The sequence below is a fragment of the Microcaecilia unicolor genome, chromosome 7 (assembly GCF_901765095.1).
Source record: "Microcaecilia unicolor chromosome 7, aMicUni1.1, whole genome shotgun sequence".
Classification (NCBI taxonomy): domain Eukaryota; kingdom Metazoa; phylum Chordata; class Amphibia; order Gymnophiona; family Siphonopidae; genus Microcaecilia; species Microcaecilia unicolor.
The window spans coordinates 129,022,683-129,037,502 of NC_044037.1; the positions used below are offsets into that span (position 1 = coordinate 129,022,683).

The 14,820-nt window shown below is 41.7% G+C and overlaps 1 protein-coding gene across 1 annotated transcript in view; it reads left to right on the forward strand.

Moving 5' to 3' along the window:
• The window catches only part of COL6A1 (collagen type VI alpha 1 chain), a 422,434-nt gene that overhangs the window by 52,846 nt on the left and 354,768 nt on the right, over positions 1-14,820 (forward strand). The window contains 3 exon segments of the mRNA XM_030210386.1: positions 3,551-3,751; positions 5,659-5,818; positions 8,843-8,965. Coding sequence (XP_030066246.1) covers positions 3,551-3,751; positions 5,659-5,818; positions 8,843-8,965 — 484 coding nt within the window.

A 14,820-nucleotide genomic window follows, 5' to 3' on the forward strand; every position in this document is an offset into this window, starting at 1 on the left:
GAATACTGTAATTCTTTATATTTTTGCTGTTCTAAATCATCAATGCAATATCTGCAGATTTTGCAGAATATGGCAGCAAAGTTAATTTTAAATAAGCAAAAATCAGATCATGTCACACCTCTATTGAAAAGCCTCCATTGGGTTCCACTAGAGGCTCACTGCCGATTCAAATTATGTACGTTGGTGCACAAGTTACTCTATGGTTTTGCCCCTGAATACCTGGTAGACTTGTTTATCACTGGGAAGGCAGATCAATCATTTAGGCTGCAAGACGGTTTCCCATGCTCAAAGGGATCAGGTATAAATCAATTCATGTAATGGGTTTATAGCTCAGAACAATGCTGGAACTTGTTAACTCAGAATGTGCAATTTCATAAGTTGTTAAAAACATATTTATTTTATTTATCTGCAATCCAATAATTGAGGTATTTATTTTGATGTATTAGAAATCTGCTTAGGGTGATGTTACTTCCTAGGGTTGGTGTAGCTTCTTTTATACATTATAATCTGCATGAATCCAGTAATGGTTTGTAGCAGAATATGAATTTTATTATATTTGTATTTAGGGTGAAAAGCCTCTGTTGGCTTCCACTAGAGGCTTGCTGATGATTCAAATTTTGTACGTTATAGGTGGTCATATAGAGAGCTCTTAACTAGCAATAATTGGGCACTAAAATACAATTATTGCAGTTAATTGGCATCAATTAGAATTTGTACATGCAACTGGCTGCATGCTATTAAGCTCAGTGCCTAACTCTCATACCACGTATCTGAAAAAGGGGCATGGCCAGTGCTTTCCAAAAACTTGCGCTCAGAATTCGCCTGAAGTGTGCCCAAGTTGGGCACCAGTATTTACACCTGATTTTAGCTAAATCCACATAGAATGCTAGTCTATAAAGGGTGCATGTCCTTTATAAAATAGTGCTTAGTGCTCAATTTTTTCAGCGTGTAATTTTGGACACCATTTATTGAATTCCCCCGTATCGCATAAAAGTAGGTGCTATGTTTCTGTATTTCTAATTTTTATGCATGTATAACTGAGCAATTTAATAAGAGTGTGTAAAATGTTATTCTACATGCTCCAATTACGTAGGGCTGCTTTTACAAAACTGGACTAGCGATTCCGATGGGGTGCATGCACAAAGCCCATTCAGTTCCTATGGGCTTCATCGCATTTGCCACAGTGGAATCACTATCACAGCTTTGTAAAAGGAACCCTTATAAAATACAGTACATATTTTACAACACTTTGATAGGCCTTTTCTTTGCTTTATATTTCCATAGATGTAAAGGCCAACATTAAAAACAAAAAATAAAATTTGTCACAAATTTGTCCCCAGTTTTCAGCAAAACAGGAGCCTAAAAACTGAAATTTAGGAGGTAAATATTAAAAGGTTTAGGCACCTAACATTGAGAGTTAGGTCCTAAATTAGCCTCTCTGAAAATTAACTAGAATTTTTGAAAGTAAAGTGCCAGAGAGCTGATGTCTGAAATACAGGCCAATCAATAGGTTAAAAATCTGACCAGCTATTTCTGATGAATTCAGTGCAATATCATTATTATTAAATTGTGACATATTGGTACATAAAGCCCTAACCTTCACCACTTTATTCTGAAAAAAGCCTGCCAACTCTGAAGCTGTTGGAACTGTAACTTTGATATACTTAACTGAGATAATTTCATAACTAATTGAAAGAGAGCTTTTGTATTAGATACATCAGTTTCTATCAATTTGGAATACCAAAGTTTTGATTTTATATTCAAGGTGGTTTTATGATGGTAAAAGCCTCGCACCATTTCATTTTCAAATCCTGATAAGTATACTGCCATCTTCTCTCAAGCTTTCTGTAATTTTGTTTTAATTCAGAATCAAACCATTTGTTACTTTCCCTGATATATTCAGTCTTCATGCATCTTGGAGCAATATTATCAAATACTCTCATACAAGATAGCACTTAATCAGCCAACTGCTGACTCTGCCCTGGAACGCTCCCAAAATAGCTGGTTTTGAGATATGTTCTAATTGGACATTTTCAGCAGTACTAACAGGTTAAGTGCCACTGAATATAACTGGTTAACCCCAAACAAGTGATTTAACCGGCCAGGAGCCATTTGTGGTCAGTTAAATCACTTTCAGGCTTATTTTTGAAAGAGAAGGGCGCCCATCTTTTGATACAAATCGGGAGATGGGTGTCCTTCTCCCATGGTAGCCCAAATCAGTATAATCAAAAGCCAGTTTTGGGTGTCCTCAACTGCTTTCCATCGCGGGGATGACCAAAGTTCATGAGGGCATGTCGGAAGCATAGCGAAGGCGGGACTGGGGCGTGCTTAACACATGGGCGTCCTTGGCCAATAATGGAAAAAAGAAGGGTGTCCCTGCTGAGCACTTGGCCGACTTTACTTGGTCCTTTTTTTTAATGACCAAACCACAAAAATGTGCCCTAAATGACCAGATGACCACCGGAGGGAATCGGGGATGACCTCCCCTTACTCCCCCAGTGGTCACTAACCCCCTCCCACCCTATAAAACAATTTAAATATTTTTTCCAGCCTCTATGCCAGCCTCAATATCATACCCAGCTCCATGACAGCAGTATGCAGGTCCCTGGAGCAGTTTTAGTGGGTACTGCAGTGCACTTCAGGTAGGCGGACCCAGGCCCATCCCCACCTACCTGTTATACTTGTGGTGGTAAATATGAGCCCTCCCAAACCCACCACAAACCCACTGTATCCACATCTAGGTGCCCCCTTCATCCCTATGGTAGTGGTGCACAGTTGTGGGGGGGTTTGGGGGGCTCAGCACGCAAGGTAAGGGAGCTATACACCTGGGAGCTTTTTCTGAAGTCCACTGCAGTGCCCCCTAGGGTGCCCGGTTGTTGTCCTGGCATGTCAGGGGGACCAGTGCACTATGAATGTTGGCTCCTCCCACGACCAAATGGTTTGCATTTGGTCGTTTCTGAGATGGGCGTCCTCGGTTTCCATTATCGCCGAAAATCGGGGATGACCATCTCTAAGGACGACCATCTCTAAGGTCGATCTAAATGTTGAGATTTGGGCGTCCCCGACCGTATTATCGAAACGAAAGATGGGCGTCCATCTTGTTTCGATAGTACGGGTTTCCCTGCCCCTTTGCGGGGACGTCCTGCGAGGATGTCATCAGGAAAACTTGGGCGCCCCGTTCGATTATGCCCCTCATTGACTATCAACCTGGTAGTTATTATGGAAGAGAGTTTAAGCACCTTAAAGTTGGAAGAAAATTAACAACAATCAACAAAGTTTCAAAAGCAATAGAATCTGTAAGGCTAACATCTTCATCAAGTAAACAGGTACCTATAGAACTCTTGAACTACATGAAGAAAATAGAACTTGGGCATTCCTGTATGGAACAAAATAAGATTGGAGGGCAAATTATCACAGTCATTGCTGATGAGTTCTGGGCTTGGTGGGCAGATATTACAGTTGAAACTGTATTCGTTTCTTGCTGATCCTGTGTTTGGTTAGCAGATATTTCTTTAAAATGTTGCTCATAAGCTTTATGTCTGCTTGGCAGGTACTACCGCTGTGATCGGAATCTGGTATGGAATGCTGGAGCTCTCCATTATAGCGATGAAGTAATTCTGATTAAGGGACTTACTCGAATGCCTGCTGGACAAAATGATCTAAAGACCAAAGTGCAGAATATAGCTTACATTGGCAAAGGCACCCACACAGATTGTGCCATTAAGAGAGGGATTGAAGAGGTGCTGATTGGGTAAGTATAAACTGCTACAGTCCATTATAGTACAAAAAAAAAAAAAAAAAGAAAATCGAGTAAATCTGAGACAGGGCCTAGTTCTGTAAGGTCACATCATTACATTAGACTCATCCCCAGATGAGTAATGTAATTTCCAGGCAGTATTCAGCCGGCGGTGGTCAGTGGTTTCTTAAATGCCAACATCTGTGGGCTAAATTAGGCTCAGATAGTCAAAGCCGGGCCATGTCCAGGCACCATCACTGAATATCTGGGGATGCTCGGACACCAACACTTATCTGGGCCCCAGCAAATATTCAGCAGAACTGAATAAGAATCTTAACAAATTGCTCTTATATGGAGGGCAGCCCCTTAGCAGTAGTATTAAAAAAACTACTGCTGAGGGTTTATTGCCAAAAGTCCAAATACAATCCCCCCAAAACCTCTGGTAGAAACAAAATAAAATAGTCACCAAAACAATGGGGAATGAGAGTTACTAGCTACATAAACCACTCTCAAACTCACTAATGTGTAAAGAAAGGCGAAGTCCTCAGACGAAAAACTCACCTATGCTGCGGTTATAATCTAGAACCTGCTACAATGGGTGAAAAAATGTTATCATTCACTCTCCAGTGTGTGACAAATTTAACTTTGTGCATAACTGTTGTGCCACCCCAATACCTTCACACTGAATGTTCTAAATACTGAAGTTCTTTTAAAAAATATAATGCAGAGTCCAACATTCAAATATCAAAATGTCAAAAAGTAAGTCAATGCACTTATATCATCTGATTGCTTCAAATGCAGTGGTCAGCATCACTTCACTCGGCATTCTCTTTCACAAACAGCTTCTCTAGCAACGCCCAGCACTGTGGGTTTTGTCATTCATGACTTCCTCAGGGACTCGGGTGAGACTGATGAAGAAAATTGTTCAAGCTCCACTCACTCGTGTAAGAGATGTTTACAAACTAGTATGACTTAAATAGGACTCCAAGCAGGAAAATAGCCCATCTGGGGCTCCCAGGCAGGAAGTGACCTACAACATAATAAACTTTATGGATGCAGGAAAGTAGACAGCAAAAAGACACTGCATAGACACTAAACGTTAAAGCTGTCAAACAAGAAAATGCATGTATATACCTCACATTGATCAAGGACATCAGCAAAACTGATTAAGTAAACATATACATCATAATAAAAAAACTCACCAACTCATCCCTAAAGATACAAAAGATTAAATAATAGAATTCCATTCCACAAAATTATTTAAATCAGTAGGAGATAACTGTGTGAAGCTCAAAAATCCAAAACTGTTCGAGCCCCCGAGTAGTACGGGGTATCTGATCATTGACTAAACCATTGAAGTTCTTCGAAAGTATGTTGGTGTCGGAGACAATGGAATACCATATGAGCAGTCACACTTTAGTCTTAAGGCGACTGTTGGTTCGTTAACACGCACTTTCATCTGCTTAGTAGTGCACCCAATATATAGAAGCTACAAGGACTTAAAATGACATAAATCAAATATGTAGAAGTCAATCAGTAATGTGACTCAATCTATATCTAAGTGATGTCCCAGGATGTTGCCACTCTGTGTAGGCAAAAATCTGAGAATAAAATGGCAATGTCCACAAGGGCGGTGACCCTGTTGATAATTGGTGGACACCTCCAGTGCAGTTTACACAATCTTTGGCATCCAGTAATTGGAGCATCCTGTTTTGTACCAACTCTATATAACACCCTTTCTAAAACCACTATTTTTAGCACCCATCTGTAACTCTACTGTAACAGAAATGTCTCATTTCTTCAGTAATTTTGTACCATTTTTTGATACTTTAGTTACTGTAATATTCCCTAGTGCTTCCAATTCTATAATTCCCATCTCTGGTGCTTCTGGTACTTTAATGTCATTCTCTGTATTCTTGCAGTGGCTCCCATCAGAGAGAGAATAAATATCTGATTGTGGTGACAGATGGGCATCCATTGGAAGGATATAAAGAGCCATGTGGAGGATTGGAAGATGCCGCCAATGAAGCAAAGCATCTTGGAATAAAAGTGTTCTCAGTTGCCATTTCTCCTAACCACTTGGTATGAGAAAGCTGCATGCCACAGAAAGAAAGATAGCCAGAGAAAAGAAAGATAGCCAGAGATAGCTAATGTACAATAGGTAATGTGTAGTAGGTTAGAGACAACCCTGAGAACTATATACTATGTGGAGGGCTCAGAGATAACTACTGAATGTTATATGTGGAGCATAAAGGCAGTAACTGAAAGGGCAATTCTATAAGCCAGGCACTCACATTTACGTACATATTACACATGTAAATGTTTAGAATAATCCACTAAAAATAATTCAAAAGGATATGGAGTCAATTGAATCGAACAATCAAAACAAAAAATCAAAAAATGACCCACTGTAATTTCAAAAATATGTATCATCGACAAGAATGTACACTAAAGGAAGGGAAAAGCCTCAAAGAGCTCTAGATCAACAGATCTATAGAGCTAAGACGATTACAATGATTTGTTCTTAATCATTGGCTTAAAAAACCTTCCCAGTCTTTAAAGAATTACTATGTGAATTAAATCAAAACGTTATGTGAAGCTTGTCACAACCCTTCAATATGAATGTAATCAAACAATGACACACAATGCTTGTACTCGCTAATGCATAAATCCAACATGACACAAAATTCAAAAACTTTGGAGTTAGTACTTAGCTCTAAAAACTTGACAAATTGTCTTTCCTGAAATTATTTCTCCTGCATTCCATCAGTCCCCAGACCAATGTTGGCCAGTGTTTCGCTTTGCTCAAACTTCCATCTGCTTCAGGGTCTTGAAAGTCGGGGCATCTGTCCAACGTTGTAGGCTCACACTTGGTTCCAGTGTCCTTCACCTTGGCCTCCTCACAGGGAGATTGAGGGATAAAAGGGCTCAAGCTGAAGCAACTGAGCAAGTTTGAGCAAAGCGAAACACTGGCCAACATTGGTCTGGGGGACCGATGGAATGCAGGAGAAATGACTTCAGGAGAGATGGTTTGTCAAGCTTATTGAACTAAGTACTAACTCCAAAATGTCGTGTTGGATTTATACATTAGAGAATGCAAGCATTGTGTGTCACTGTTTGAAGCTATTCACGTTGAAGGGTTGTGACAAGCTTCACTTAGACAGTTTTGATTTAATTCACATAGTAATTCTTTAAAGATTGGGAACATTTTTTAAGCCAATGATGAAGAACAGATCATTGTGATAATCTTTAGCTCTATAGATCGGGTGATCTGGAGCTCTTTGTGGCTTTTTCCTTCCTTTAGTGTACATTCTTGTCGTTGATACATATATTTGAAATTACAGTGGGTCATTTTTTGATTTTTTGTTTTGATTTAATGTTTAGAATAATGGCATATGTGTGTGTATGTGCACACATATCCACATAAAGGCCAATATTCTGCCTAAGTGCTATTCTGCAAATTACACAGTGGGTATTTGCAAAGGGGGCATACATGTAGGAGCAACATCATTGGGACAAGGTGATGCTCCCACTTATTGTGTGGACTTACAGAACACTGTAACTTATACATGTCCCTGCTGCATTTAAGCACCAGCACTTACACTAGCTATATGGCTGGTGTGGGTGCCTAAATGTTAGGTGCACTGATACCGGGTTACACTAGTATAAAATGGAACCTAGGCATTTTGATTTTGTTATAGAATAGGCTGCTATCGTATGACTTTGAGGCATCTAAATGGAGGTACTCAGTTATAGAATTTCTCTGTTTCAATTTACAGCATGCATGTGCATAAGACTGCCTCCATATATCTTGGGCTATTTTATATATCTGTGTATAAAATGGCCCATGATACATGCTTGCAAACTTAGGCACATACGCCCTGTTTTTCCACTTAGAAATGCCTTAGAAAACTATGCCGTACTACTCTCAACACCCCAAGTGAGGGACTCAGTTACAACTATTGATCACTGAGTTATGTAACTATTAATATTTATGCTTCTCATATAATTGTCCTTGTGTGCTGGGTTTGCTTATTCTTCATGTGTGATTCTATGTTCTTCAGACCTGATATTCAAAGCAATTTAAGTGGGCAGGACAGGATCCTGCCCATTTGAATCATGTTCAGTGGGCTGTCTGCCAATATTCAACAGCACTTAATTGATAATGCCACTGAATATTAGCACTAACCGGCCATTTAAAAAAATGGAGAGGGGCGTTTCAGAGGCAGAGTCGGGGAGGATTTGGGAATTATGTAGGTGCCGGCAGTATTTATTGCAGGTACCTGCATATCTATGCAACCAAATAGGACCACATAGGACCAAATAGGACCACCATAAATAACAGTCCTAACTTTGGCTGCCTAGTTAGGCAGGTGCTGGTACTGAACATCAGCTGGCATCCGCAAAGCTTCCAGGTAGCGGCTGAAGATATGGTTCAGCTCCTGTCCTTCCAAACACATCCTCTGACCCGCATCAACATGACCCTTCCACACTCCTCAAACACAAGTTGTCTCCCCTCCCAGAGTTTCCCCTAAAGGCACCCCCCCCCCCCCAGAGCAGATACCCCTCACCTATCCAGCTGTAGACCCCCTCAGGGCTTACCTTTTGCTATCTGGTGGTCCAGTGGGTTAGCCACTGGGAGTTCTAGCTGTAGTACAGCGAGACTACCGCTAGAGCTTGTGGTGTCCATATTACAGAGGGAGCTGCTAGGGGCAGGAGCAAGTGGGGATCACTTCTGCCTGCATACTCCACTGGACCACCAGGGAGCTTAAGGTAGGCCCTGGGGAGGCCTTGAGGTGGATGTGTGAGGGTGGTGTTTGGGGCTGTCTGTTCTCAGGGTGGGGGGTGAGATCTGTTTAAGGGGGTTGGTGATTCATGAAGGGAGATCAGAATTGGGGAGAGAGGGGAAGAAAATGACTGCTTCACCTATGCAGGGGCCCTAGTCGCATACAATCAGGCAGAAAGCACATCCAGAGAGCTGGATATTCAATGCTATCTGGGCTTAATTTAGCTGGCTACGGTCAGCACTTAAAAACAGTGACTGCCACCAACTGAATATTAGCTGGTTCATGTTTTATTCTTAATGAAATTTTGCTCTTATTCCAGGAACCTCGGCTAAGTGTCATTGCATCAGATCCGAGCTATCGAAGGAACTTCACAGCAACTAGTTCAGTCGGGTTATCTCAGCAGGACATAGAAGAAACAATCGATACCATCATTGATATGATTGTGAGTACTTGTACATTTTTCCCTGTCCATTGCTGCAATGTAAGTGGGCAATTTTATAATTGGGCACCTAAGCAGGAAAGGCACAGCAGGGCCGTGCCTAGGGTCTCTGGCGCCCCCCTGCAGACCATCAGTTGGTGCCCCCCCCCAACTTTTAAATTTACCTCCCTCCGACATCTGCGCACCGTCGCATTGTATTTAAAAAAAAACAACCTTACTCCTCCGCTCCCCTCCATCCCCGATTCGGCGCTTTAAATTTACCTCCCTCCGACGTCTGCACAGCGTCAGTGAAAGCGCTGCCTGTCTGAGGTCTCTCCACCAGCCCAGCCTTTCCTTCGCTCGTTCATTCCCTCTGTGTGTCCCACCCTCAAGGAAATGACGTCAGAAGAAGGCGGGACACAGAAGGAACCAACGAGCGAAGGGAAGGCTGGGCTGGTGGAGAGACATCAGACAGGCAGCGCTTTCACTGACGCTGCGCAGATGTCGGAGGGAGGTAAATTTAAAGCGCCGAATCGGGGATGGAGGGGAGCGGAGGAGTAAGGTTGTTTTTTTTAAAATACAAGGCGATGGTGTGGCGGTGCCCTTGAAGGCAGGCGCCCCCCTGCAGCGCTTACCGCGCTTACCGTGTTGGCACGGCCCTGAGGCACAGGGTGCATATATGCTTAATTTTGAAGCATATGGACATCTCAAAATGCCCAACTGGAAGTCCATGTGCTTGAAACATCGAAATCCTGATTTTGCAAAGACAGAAAAGGGACACCCAACACTGAAGTATGTCCAAATAGCAAAGGGTCATGTTGTGGATAGGACTAGGGAGGGCCCAAAATCAGGGCATCCAAAAGCGATTACTGAAGAAACACCCGAGCCTAAAACGGATGCCCTAAGTTAGACCTGTTTCAGTCATGTCCAGGGTACAAAAAATGCTCTGATTGAGCAGCTGACCACTGGAAGGATAAAAGGCATGACACCTCCTTAATCCCACAGTGGTGGCTATCCCCCCTCCCTCTCCCCTGAAAGAAAATCTGAAAGGGGACACCAGGCTCTATAACAGCTTCAGGTATTATTGGCATTCTTAACAACAGAGGCCACTTAGAGTCTATCCTCAGCACAGCTCAGGCCCGCCTGCACCTGCCACTTGTGCTCTACACTAGCACCCTCCTCCCACCAACTGAGTCACAACTGCCTCAAATTATCCCAGTGATTTCTAGGTTACTGGGACCACACTCCCAGTGATCCCACAGTTCCCAGGAAGCACTCAGAGACTCAGCACACAAACCACCAGGATTCTTTATCAGTCCAGACAGCAGAGTCAACAAACTAAACAGGTTTATTGTCACACTGGAACAATGAACAAAAAATGTGCAATCAGCAAAACAATAACAGGTAACTGAAATATGGATGAATTATAACATTAACTAGATATCTGTATACTGTCTCAATAGTACCTGGGAAGATCAGGATATATAACTGTTCACAGAGCCTTAGCGAAGAGATCTGCTCTCTTTTCTTCCTGGCTAGGACTGAAGGCAAAATCACTACACTCTAAAGGAAATGAGCTTCTGGGCCAATCAGAGCCCAGTCAACAAGGTTTAAAAGTATACTTCTGTTTGCTTCCTGCTTGAGTTAAAGAAAAAGAACATTCAGTTCCCTGTATCAGCTTTAAACACCACCTGCTGGCCAAATAGAAGAAATAGACTTCAGGACATAATCAAGGCAGGAAAATATCTAATACATTTTACAGGCTTTAAACACACAGTTTCTTCACAGCATCCTGTTATAGAATTATTCTTCATTGCATAAAAGGAGGCACTATGTGCCTCCTTTTATACATGTATACGTCTAGGCAATTTTATAAGTGCCTGCTCTAACTATTAGGCCACGGCTCCATGTTATCAGATGGAATGTCATAGGACTCCTCAGCTGAGAGGTCCTGTGGGTCTTGATCCGTCTCCCAGGAGAGGTCTGAGTCTGACTTTTCAAAGTACTATTCTTGGGAAGTACATGAAAGAGAGCATCGAGTAGAACATTGGTTTTGTGTCGAAGTGTGTCTATTTTTAAATTGTATTTTTGGAAAAACATGTTCAGGTCAATATTCAGCTGGCGGTGGTCAGTGTTTTTTTTTTTTTAAATACTACTGCCAGCTAATTTAGGCCTGCATATTCAATGCTGGGCCATGTCCAGGCCCTGGCATTGAATATCTGTTATTAGTAGTACCCAGAAGTTATGCAGTTGCGCTCAGCACTATTTAACTGGGCAGGAGTTTCTTTTGCCTATTAAATCATTTTGAATATTGGGCCCATACCTTCCTTAGGCCAGAAGATGTATATCTTCTCAGATGTTGCAAGAGCCACTCAACTTTGTATGAAAGTTTTCCTGCAGCTAAAACCTAGGGTTCTGGCAGCAAGAACTTCCTTTTTTTCTAAGATTTCCAAGTAATGTTTGGTTACTCGTTCTGGGAATAGATACGTCTTTTTGAAACACAATGCATTTTGAAAACAGCTGCTGCTTTCCTTGTGTTTTTGGTTCTAGTTTCAATTTCTGCAATTGGTGGATGGTTTAAGTTAGCCTTAGTATGGTTTGGAACATTCTTCTTATCCACTTTCTCTCGAATAACTGCTTGCTCTTTCAATGATGTGAAGGGACATTTTCGATATGACATCCAAGTCACACTTGGATGTTCAAAATCCGAATAGGAATAACTGTCATTTTCGAAAAGAAAAACGTCTATTTTTTTTGTTTCGAAAATGATTTGGATGTTTTACTTTTTGGACGTTTTGTGATTTGGATGTTTTATTTTTTGGTCCATTTTCGAAAAAAAAAAAAAATCTCAAGTGTTAAACACACAAAAGCAAGCCATTGAGATGTAGGAGGAGCCAGCATTTTTAGTAGACTGGTCCCCCAGACATCTGCTCATTGTTAAATTAAAAGATTACATGCATATGAAAAATATAGTAAGAAGGGATAAAATATAATATAATCATCCAAGAAGAATGTATATTATATGGAACGTATTCTAGAGGGTGAATAAACATTTACTGCAAAAGCCACATAAATTGATGTAGCATTAGTGCTGTGAGTTGTATGGGAAAAGGTACGGTACTGATAAAATGGTAAAAAAAAAATAATACAAAAATGAACATGAAACTGGGGGTAAGGTGTAGTGATAAGAAGACAATGACAGACATGAAGAAACTAGTGCCGAAGAACGGTATTGAAGTGACGATAATACAAGTGCAGAGAAGTAGATGATGAGAAGCAATATTCTGTGAGAGATGGTGAGGATAGAGAAACTGAATAATATGGCAGGCTGCTGAAAAAGCTGGAAGATGTATAGACAAACGAATACTGAAAGGCGGTATTAAGCTGACAAAAACACAATTGCAGAACTGGTGCTGGGAAGCAGTGTGGTGAAATGTAAAATAAACTAACAATGGAGGGATATAGCAGTGAGAAGTGCCATGTGAATAAAGGGAGACCCAGGGAATGAATGCGAAGTGAAAGAGCAAAGGGAACGGGAGGTAAACGATAAACAAGTGCTAAAGATAAGTGTGTGTAAAAAGGCAAAAAAGGGGGAGCTAATATGACAGAAGAAAGACAGTGTAAGAGCGGCGCGAAAGTGCGCCAGCCCCCTCGCACGCCGAACGCTACTGGCTCACACTACTGAGGCTGCTGAGCTAACTGGGGAACGCTGCTGCGGATGATCGCCCAGATCGGAGGCACTCACGGAAACCAGAGGAACCAATTGCAGCACGATCGGCGACTCAGAACTAACCACGCGACTTGCACCCGGATCACTGGCTAGTAAGTGGCTTTCTGCCGAAAGCAAGCAGCAGATCTCCCCAGCGTATAAAACCTGACACCGCATCGCTGAGACCAGTCCCAAATAATTGGGAGCTCGTGAACTGCTTCTCAACGCAGACGAACTCCATGTGAATCCGTGACCACGTGGCAATACCGAGTGAAACAACCAGGAGTGAAACAGCTGATTACCTGCCGACTTGACCCGAAACGGTGGAGAAAGAGGTACGTGCTGCACAGCACAATCCGGCGGAGCAGTGGACAGAGGAGCACCCCGACCACGGAATAAAGATAACACAGCCTAATAACTAATAATAACTGCTTGCTCTGTTTTAACTGCATGTAACACTTATTGTTATGCTCTAATTGTAAATGCAGGCTTTGCTATGCTATGATTATAAACCAAGCATGATTAGCATGAAATGCTGCCAAGCTTAAATGCAAATGCAGGCTTTGCTTAACTTTGAATATAAACCAGCTGATTGATTGTAACAGCATGAAATTAGCATGAAATGTTGCCAAGCTTAAATGCAAATGCAGGCATTGCTTCGCTTTGAATGTAAACCAGCTGATTGATTGTTACAGCGCCTTAAACACTGATATGAATACCAGTAAAACACTCTTCACCATTTACTGTCTCACCCTACTCTTACACGCAAACACAACCCACGACCCAGACAAAAACAACCCCATAACTCACAAACCATACAGCACTCACACACACATAATGCCCACCCTAAATAACATTCATAACAATCCAACCACAATATACTAAGTCTATATACAACCTATTAACAACCCACCAGACCAAAGACACAAAAACCAACCAATAGGAAAAATCTCCGCATACGAACATCACCAACAAAAAGAGAAAAACAACAACAACAAACTCAACCACCGAAAAAACAGACAACTAATAAAAATAAACACATCGAACCCCCCCCCACCCCAACAGAACCATACCGCTCAATCCAACTAGGATACATCAATGCAAGATCAGCAGTAAGCAACTCAGTAGATATACTAGACTGAATTACCACAGATAATTTAGACCTTCTATTCATCACAGAAACCTGGTTCCACAGCCCAACAGACCCTGCCATCCTAGAGACATGCCCACCAGAATACAAAATCACCCACTGGACAAGAAATGGAAAAAGAGGGGGCGGAATAGCCATAATTTACAAACCCGAGTTCACCATCACAACCACGGGAGAATCCACCTCACCACAACTTGAAATTGCCGCAACAAGAATCAATCATCCAAACCTACTAGGACACCTCAACGCAATCCTATTCTACAGACCACCAGGAAAATGGCAAGACTCCCAAACGCAACTCATGGACTTCATCTCGAACACATGTGTCTCTGCCTCAAACATCCTTATAATAGGAGACATCAACCTACACCTTGAAGACGACACCTCAACAGGCACACGAGAATGCAAAGAATTCTTAAAACTCTGGGATCTACACGCACCTAACACTCAACCAACACACACAAAAGGACACACACTTGACATCATTACACACAAATTCGACCCAGACTCAACTATCCTTCTTACTGACACAAGATGGACACCTACACTATGGTCAGACCACCATAAAGCATACGTCTCCCTTTACTAGCGAAAAACACACATAAACGCATTCAACAACCTTGAGCGAACAACATACACCACGAGAGGAAAAATAGACCCCACAATATTCTGGCAACAGATCTACCAGAACGAATGGTCAACAAATGCTGACACCATCCAATTCCTCAAAGAATGGGACGATATATGCACAACAACATTAGATAAAATCGCCCCAATCCAAACCAGAACATCACACAGGAAGAAATCAAATCCATGGTTCACCGAAGAGCTGAAAAAAACTTAAAACACAAGTCAGGAAACTAGAACGCGCATGGAACAAAAAGAAAGATGAACAAATACTAAACGCCTGGAAACTACTTTGGAGGAAATACAAATATACCATAAAATAGACTAAAAGACTACATTACAAAACAATGATAGGACCAAACTACAAAGACACACACAAACTCTTCTACCTCG